General features: G+C 47.4%; 1 protein-coding gene across 1 annotated transcript; it reads right to left on the bottom strand.

Annotated features, from left to right (window-relative positions):
* Positions 1 to 6,598: 6,598 nt before the first annotated feature.
* On the bottom strand, positions 6,599 to 7,745 carry LOC134408745 (leukotriene B4 receptor 1-like). Its single transcript, XM_063141144.1, has one exon. It carries the CDS (start codon positions 7,743 to 7,745, stop codon positions 6,747 to 6,749), a length of 999 nt encoding a protein of 332 aa, XP_062997214.1. The 3' UTR covers positions 6,599 to 6,746.
* Between the last annotated feature and the right edge of the window lie 1,309 nt (positions 7,746 to 9,054).

The following is a 9,054-nucleotide window of genomic DNA, read 5'->3' on the forward strand; positions in this document are numbered from 1 at the left end:
AATAGGACACAGCCAATCTCAGAGGGAACAGTTTATTCTGAGTGGGTGGCAGATGGTGTTGGTGTCCCAGCTAATAAAAAAGTGCCAGGGCTTCATCCCTGTGAGCCCTGATTCCACTACACCACTATTCACTGCATCAGTTGAAGCAGTTATGAAGAGCAGAGGAGAGAAAATGGCAGCCAATGGGGGGAACAGAGGACAGAACTGAAATGGTGCAGAGCTATGAAAGCTTTCCCCCCCCCCCGACACCTTGCCTGCTTAGCTGTGGGTTTACTTAGAAGCAGACGCAACAGTGGGTAGCTGGAAAACCATCTTTTCAAATATCCCACAATGCTCAGTATGAGCGACAGTATGTCAGCCGCTCTGGGGCATTGTGGGACATTTTGGTGATGGCTTCATAGATCCAGCTACCTAGCATCATGGGTGGAGGGCAGGTGTTAGTAATTTAATTATTTATTTATTACATTTTTATACTGTCCAATAGCCAAGGCTCTCTGGGCAGTGCACAACTAAAACCATAAAACACAATAGGTATACAATTAATTAAAAACATTAAAAGTTTAAGTATAAAATCAGATAAAATACAGCCCAGGGAAAGCCTGTGTGAAAAGATATGTTCTGAGGAGGCGTTTAAAGGATGTTACATTTACCACCTCTCAAACTACACGAGGGAGGGTTTTCCAGAGGGTGGGTTCCACTACAGAGAAAGCCTACTGCTGAGGTTCTTCATGGTGACAGTCTGTTAGTTTCAGAATGTCCAGGACTGGGGAAGGTTTTGGTCAGTCTGAACAATATGGTCTAATAGCCTTGACTCTAAAGGCAGTGACGCAGATACCAGACTTAAGGCACAATCCTATGCATGTTTATACTGGGGCATGCTGGGAGTTGTAGGACTTTTTCTGCCTAAACATGCATAGGATTAGGGCTGGCATTAGGGGTGGGCAAGCTGGGCGGTTGACTGAGGTGCCAGGCTGAGGAGTGCATGTGCCAAACTGAATTGAAGGGGGCACCCAGCTGAGCTCAGTGGCTGTGTGTTTTGAATGTACTGTCTGCAGTGAGCTTGGGTATCAAAAAACTAGCATCTGTAATCTCCCCCCCCCAAAAAAAAGTTTGTTTCGGCATTAACTACACAAAGGATCTTTCTTTCAAGTATGTTTCTTTTTTCCATGTCAACGTTGCTGTCATTGGCCATAAAACTTGGTAACACTGCAAAGCTGTCCAGGGCAGTGGCAGGAGGGGAGGCAATAGGAGCAATTTGCCCCAGGCCTCCACAAAGCAAAGGATCCCCTGCTTCAGTGCCTGGGTGTACCATTTGCCTTGTCCTGCCCCTGCCACTTTACTCACCATAATTCTTGGTATTTTGTTGCAAGTTTTCATAAGAAGAGGAAATGGTATCTTAGAGTGTAAGATGACCCTGAATCTCAACATGGAATTGTCACAGGAAGAACTCCAGGGGAAAGAGTTCAAGGAGTGAGTGAGTGAGTGCCACCTAAGATTTCTAGGCAAGGTGCCACTCGAGAGTGTAATTTTCTGTGGCAGTTACCACAGGGAAAAGTGTAGGAGTGGTGAGAAGCCAGGCTTTAAGGGAGGTATCCTGCCTGCCTGAGTAGTGGAGAAGGCCAGCTGCAGGCCACCACCAGAAGACCTGTGAGACTGAGAGCTTCTTTAAGCGAGCAATGTATAACACGCTCGTAACTGGCTACTCATGGAGGATCATGGGTCCTTTTGACGACACAGTCATCCTCCTGCGCGTTCCCTGCTCCTTTTCTCAGTTTTACTGTCACAAAATAAAACTCAGAAAACACGACTCTTCTGAGGTTGCACTATAAAATGCCCACTAGAAGGCGCTGTCCTGTTGAAATGTACAGGCCACATGGTTGCTGGTCTTTTTCTGTGGGATTGTGCTCGTTTCAAATGCGCAAGAGAAGCAGGAAGAGAGCAACAGTAAGGACATGCGATTTCCCCTGCCGTCTAAAGAGATCTTGAGCCCAGGAAGCAGAAAGGAGGTCTGTCAGAAGGGGCTTGGAATTTGGAGGAGGTATTCAGAAGAAGCAAAAGCCCATCCCTATTCCCTTCTCCTCATGTAAGAAAAACTGAAGCACATCCACCATTCCACTTGATCCCAGGGCAAGGAGGAGCTGCAGGCAGGAATTCTCCAATGTGGTCCATGCGTGCGTTAATTCTCACATACAGCCCCCAGCTTCGTACACATATTTATGGGTCTTTGTAGGGGCAGCACCAGGGCCTCCAGCATCACACCTGCCCCAGGCCCCATAAGGCCTCTGGTTGACCCTGTACCATTGACAACAGGTCGCAGGGGGCACCCAGGGCGCAATTTGTCCTAGGGCCAGCCCTCCATCCAGCACTCTGCCCCCATCCATTTTAATGAGGTTTGTGAAGGCGAATTTCTGGTTGGATTTTTCCATGCTCAGCCCTCTTTCTGACTCTTGGGGCGCAACCCAGTGCATGTTTAGACAGAAAAATGTCCTACAGTTCCCAGCCAGCCATGCTTAATGAGTAAGAACTAATTTTTCCTGTTGCTTTTTAAATTCACAAGAACCACGTAACTGTAGTTGAGGCAATTTGCAGGAAACAGCTGTGTATAGCGGTAATGATTTTAGAGAGCGAGGAGACCTTCAGAAACGAAACGGTTTGAACAAAAGGTTGAAGAGAATTAAGAACCCCCCCCAAAAAACAACCCCCAAAACCAAACACCACCACCACACACACATCCTGTACGCCTCCTCCCAATCGTAATAATCAGCTGTGCACAAATGCCATCTTGAAATGATCCATCCTCTTTGTGGGCAGGGAAATTGCAGGTTGGGGGACAGGTAGGGCTCACAGGTAGAGCTCATTGTTGTCAGGGATTGTAGCACAGTTTCGTTCTCCTTTTTCCTTCAGGGTTTTTGTTTTTTTGCACTGCCATTCCAAGGCCAAAATCTGACCTCCAATTTTGTGTGTGTGCGTGTGTGGTGTGCGTGTGTATGTTTTTTCTTTCTATTTTTTCTCTGATTTAAAAAAGGACTATGACAGTCCAATTTGGAGAAGGGGATTAAACAAAATTGAAAAGACTAACAAGGATCCAATCCAGTCCTAAAAGACTTCTAATGATTTCAGTAGTGTTAGTTGCAAACTTGTATATGCTTAATTGAAACCAATAGGACTTAAGAGTGTTTAACTTGGGCTTGATTGTGCTATAAACTCCTATTTCCCAAAGATGCGAGAGAGAGAGAGAGAGAGAGAGAGAGAGAAGGGTTGCATCCAGACTAAATTCCCATTGAAACCAATAGGACTTGGGCTGGATTATTCTCTAAATTCCTATCTCCCAAAGGTGAGACAGAGGGAGAGAGAGAAGGGTTGGATCCAGACTAAATTCCAATTGAAATCAATAGGACACGTTCCTATTTATTCCAGGGAGACTAAAATCTAGGATGGATGCACTAATGTGTATCCATCCTTCAAATTTAAAATTGTCTGCCTGCCCCATTTGTTGATTTTATTCAGTTTTGGATCTATAAACTGCTTTTACATCACAAGGTGATGTACAACCTGTATGAATGACATTTAAAAATACTCGCTACTTCAAAAACCAATCCAACGTAAGAGGCCCAACCCATAAAACCCGCACTATAGGCCCCAACTGCAATAAAACACAGAGCGATCTTTTATTCTATTCATTTGTTTAGATTAATACCCTGCCTTTCAACGGTTTACCAGGACAGCTTATGCCCCTTAAATACAGACATAAGAAAAAGTTACTTGGAGCCTTTTCGAAAGAAAGTGAACTATAGGGGTGCTAAGGAGAAATTGAGTTATTTATTAAATTCAACCAACCCATATGTGATACAGAGGGTTGCACTATTTGCAGCGAAAGCTAACAGATGTAGAGTAAAGTTTTTGGACATTATTGGTGTGAGGTGTTGTAAAGATTCAGATAGGGTGACCATATGGAAAGGAGGACAGGGCTCCTGTATATTTAACAGTTGTATTGAAAAGGGTTCTCTCTGATAAATCAGAAAATTTCAGCAGGTGTCATTTGTATACATGGAGAACCTGGTGAAATTCCCTCTTCATCACATCAGTTAAAGCTGCAGGTGCCCTGCCCTCTTTTAAATCTGGTCACTCTAGATTCAGAGATATAAATGAATTGTGACTGAGTAGTAATTAAAGGTTTCTGTACATTTGCTGTTCACCCATTTTACCATCATTTTAGTAATGGATGTTATGTATCTGATAGCTCTGTTGTTTTAATTATATGTAGTATTGTATAATAGTATAGTAAAACTTCAAGTTTGTATGTGTTGCAATTATCTGTGGATTGAGCAATAAACGTTTTGGTTGGAATGCAAAAAGTTAAAATGACAGTAAAAGCAATTACAGGAACAAAAATATCCCCAGCCTGACAAACAAATGAAACTAAAGCAGTGAACACAAAAGCCTAGCACAGCCTTCCCCAAAGACGTACCCTCTGGATGATGGGAACTGCAGTTCCCATCATCCCCGGTCAGCATGGCCAATGCAGATCACCAGGCCTGATGCCCTAGCACAGCCTTCCTCAACCTGGGGCGCTCCAGATGTGTTGGACTACAACTCCCAGAATGCCCCAGCCAGCTGGCTGGGGCATTCTGGGAGATGCAGTCCAACACATCTGGAGCGCCCCAGGTTGAGGAAGGCTGCCCTAGCAGAACAAATAGGATTTGGCCAATATTTCAAAAGATTGGAGCTCAGAGCGGTTAACAGCACCCCACGAACAAATGAACATGACCACAGGGGTGCAGCGAGGTAATTTTAGACCACGAACATCATGGTCTAGTTGGGTGGGTGGGTGCTGTAGATGGCCATGTGTATTCTCCCCTCACCAACCGCCATTTCATGCTTTACAGCTGCTTCTATGTTCCTTAGATGTCAGAATGTTTGCCGACTCTGGCCTTGGCTACACCTGCCCGTTAGTGCGTGATGGAGAGGTGAAGATCTCGCGATGGTTTTATGGCGAGATCCCCCTCTCTGTTTACACATGGTGTGCAACGACATCAGAGGGAGAGGCATTGCGCCCGCCATTTTTTAATTTTCTTAAAGGGAACGATGTGCACGAATGCTCATGCGCAAAAGGTAAGTGTGGTTTTTTTAAAAAATACTTTCCCTGCTCCCCCCACCCCACCCCCAATGGGCGCAGTGCTCCTGAGGAGCTCTGTGCCCTGTGCGTGGGTCCCGGCTCCTCGTGAGAAATTCCTTGCGCCTGGCAACACGTTGCACGGTCTCAGGCTCAGCCCGAGACCACGGAAAAACCGGGCCTAAAGGGTAGGGCGAGATCCCGTGGTAAGGGAGGGATCATCCCTCCCTGATCCCGGGATCCCCTCTGTGTCATGTGAATGCACAGGGACCAACCTGGGGATCACCCCGGGATAAAGCCCTGTCTAGCTATGGCCTCTGATTAAAAGAAAATACACTGAGCATGTGAAGTTTTGCATTCAAGCTCACTTAAGTCATGACTACAGGAAGGAAATGGAGTTTGCTTCTGCTATCCTGATGCCCTCCTCACCTGCTGCTTTGTGTGTGTGTGCGTGCATGTGTGTGTGACTTGGGGGCAGGGACTGGGCTGTGGGGCCCTGGAGCAATCCTAGCTACACCCTTGCAGGATGAATTCAGCTCAGCATTTGTTGCTTCTGCAACACATGCACGTCTATGGGCTCTGCATATGGGCATCAATATGTTCCCCCATTTGCCGAGGTCCCACAGTCCCCAGACAGGGCGAAAGCTGCCCCCTGGGGCCAGTTGAACCCATCTAAAGGCCGAGGCAGCAGGGGAGGGTGGTACAATTCCAGCATCTCCAGCCTAATTGGGAAATCTCTAAAGAGCAAACACAATTCCAGCCTTGAGAGCAGATCCTTGGGGGCGATAACAATCTGAGATGTGAGAGCAAATGGCCCCTTTCTCCTTGACCCAACTGGCCAGGCTTTCCTGATTGCAGCTGTTTTCCCTCCTGCCATACCAGCGAATGGAGCAAAAAAAGCCACAGAATAGGAAACAAGGTTTTGAGCTTCCCAGAACATGGATGCTAAGCAAAACAGAGAGTGGGTGGTGGCAGTTGGGGGGGGGGAGATAAAGGGGTGGGGGAAATGCTGGCATGACACTGTAGCTGCAAAGTGGCTTTTAGTCATAGTCATAAGGTGGAGTGTAGGAGGAGAGGTCAGGTTTAGCTGGATTAGGCCAGCCTTCCCCAGCTTGGAGCAGGTAGGCCTTTGGTCTCATCCTGCCAAAGCTCTTCTTATGATGGCCATCTTAATGCTCACGCCTAGGTTCAGATGCTTTCTGAACGTCTTTCAATGATGAGAATTGTACTCCAGCACACACCTGGGAAGGGCACCAGGTTGGAGACGGGTGGATTAGGCTCTGCTAGCTGTTGTAGCAGTTTCGGATTGCAACTAGAATTACTGGGACAAAGAAACACACAATGGCTGATCCCCTAGTTTTTTTAAAAAAACATAAAATCCAGCAGTTTCCTGGATCTGTCTCCAGCTTTAAGTAAAACACACAGATTCCTTGTTAGGTCAAGAATAGATGTAAAGGGAAACATGGCATGTTTTAGTTATTATTTTAGCCAAGCTGTAGATTACGTTTAGAGGCTGCATTCGATTAAAAAGTCAATAGAAGCCAGGAGTAGCAGATCTTATAGGTTAAAAAGTAAGTAGCTGCACTGGGTGGAAGGCTGCAGAGAGAAACCCCACTTTCTCCTTTGACTCACATTAGATCATCTCCATGGTTGCTGAAGTGTCCTCTTTTCCATTTCTGCAAGTTGATTCTTCGGTGGGCTCCTGTCTCATCAAAGGGCTCATCTGTTCAAACAGTTTGGACAGCCTTGTAAACCTCACGCTGCTTTGGAAGTTCCTGGCTGCAAAGGCATAAAGCAGAGGGTTTATGCAGCTGCTAATGAAGGCTAAGGACCCTGCAATGTAGGTCCCCATGGCTGAAATCCTCTCCAGTGCTCCAGATTGCAAATCTTCTTTCAGAAGCAAAGCGACATCGATCAGGTTAAACACATGATGTGGGAGCCAGCATAGGCAGAAGGCTATCACCACCGAAGCAATCAGCCGTGCCGAGCGGCGCTTGGACGGACACGTCATTGCTCCGATTCTTCGGCTCACGAGCGCGTAGCAGATGGAGATGACGGCAAAGGGAATGATAAAGCCCACGGCACTTTCCAGAAGGAGGCAGGTCACCTCCTGAGACGCCGTTTCATAACTGCGAACTGCACATTGGAGGCCCATCTCCGTGTCTTCGGTGTCCTGAAACGGGAGGATGGTCGCTCCAAAGGCAATGGAGAGGAACCAGATGATGGGCACCACCACATGGGCCGTCTTGTGCTTCCACCGTTGAACGGCAAAGGGGTAAAAGACTGCCATGTACCGCTCCATGCTCAGGGCCGTGATCAGGAAGATGCTTGCGTACATGCTGAAATAAATGACAAACACCAGGGCCTTGCATGCTACCAGACTAAAGAGCCATTTGTCGGCAAAGGAATAAATCCAGATCGGCAAGGTGACGAGGACCAGGAGATCAGCGATGGCCAGATGTAGGACCAGCATGACCGTCAGAGGCCTTTGCTTCATTCTTCCACAAATGGTCCAGATGACAAAGGCATTCCCAGGGACTCCGACAGCAAACGACAAACTGAGCACTGTGCAGACCAAAGCCCTTGCGACCGATGAGGGCAGGTGAGGGTGGCTTTCTTCCGGTGGGCTCATTTCAATGCGGACCACTGCCTTGCTCTTTCTAGTGGTCACAGCTTCTAAGTTCTGCAGAGCAGAGACGTGCACTCACAGCTCTGCTTCTGTAGTGGCCAAGAGAGATCTGACTGGAAGATGACACGACCACAAAAGGCAGCTTATGACTAGGGTGCTTAGACAGTAGTTTTACATCCCTTTTCTTCTTCTTTTTCTGCTGAACCTGGGCTTCCTGCTCATTGAGGAACTGCATAGATCTAAGAGTGTGGTGGTGGTGCTGTTGATCAAAGAAGTGGAGACATGAGCTTACTCACTTGTGCCACTTAAGGCTGCAAGCGGACACTGTTTCCCTTTTGGAGAGTGACAGACAGACCAGACATGATTCAGCAGAGCCGCGATTTGGGTTTCCGGACTTAAATCAAAGAAATAAACCAATGTCAAAGAAGCCATGGACATGTGGGAGGCAGGGTCAGATTGGGGCAGTGACACTGGAGTAGAGGTTGTTTACATAGGCATGCACAGCACATTTCATTCGGATGTGCACCCAGGGACTATTTTTTTTTTAAAAAAAAGATGAACATTTATTGACTACTCAGTCATAAAGGACATTATTTTTATTCATTTATTTATTAAACACTGTAGATACTGATGCCCAACTCTGCATTCAGCTTGCCTGACTCCAGGAGGGCCATTGCAGATTGGGGGGGGGGGGATGAGAAGACGCTCCTCAAGCCTCAGCATTGGTGGGGCTTTATGGTGACAATGGGAATTTCATTCCTGCTGCTGGGAGCAATGGTGCTCTCTCAGAGGCGGTGGTTCTTTGGTGCTGCAGTGGGGCAGCCAGAGGGCCATTCCTGCTGTGTCTGGATCCCCTTCTGGATCCCTACTCAATGCCCCTCTCAATTCAGCACTTATTGCTTGAGACATTAGGGTGTGCCTGGGCACACCCCTTGTGCACACCTATAGTTGTTTAACACTTTCCCCTGTACCATTTTAATCTTTGCAAACTGCCCAGAGAGATTCGCCTATGGGGTGGTATGAAAAAGGAAAGGAACCTCTCTCGCAAAGCACTTGAGTCATTACTGACTCCTAGAGGGACGCCTGCTTTTGCTGACGTTTCCTTGGCAGACTTTTGTAGCGGGGTGGTTTGCCGCTGCCTTCCCCAGTCGCGGCTACCTTTCCCCCAGCTAGCTGGGTCCTCATTTTACCGACCTCGGAAGGATGGAAGGCTGAGTCGACCTGAGCTGGCTGCCTGAGGACCAGCTTCCGCTGGGATCGAACTCAGGCCATGGGGAGAGTTTTGGCTGCAGTAACTGCTGCTTACCACTCT

This window comes from Elgaria multicarinata, chromosome 14 (assembly GCF_023053635.1).
Source record: "Elgaria multicarinata webbii isolate HBS135686 ecotype San Diego chromosome 14, rElgMul1.1.pri, whole genome shotgun sequence".
Lineage (NCBI taxonomy): Eukaryota > Metazoa > Chordata > Lepidosauria > Squamata > Anguidae > Elgaria > Elgaria multicarinata.

What these genes read in the sequence shown, in the direction of transcription:
- LOC134408745 (XM_063141144.1), bottom strand. Translation starts at nt 7,745, where the DNA reads ATGAGCCCACCGGAAGAAAGCCACCCTCACCTGCCCTCATCGGTCGCA.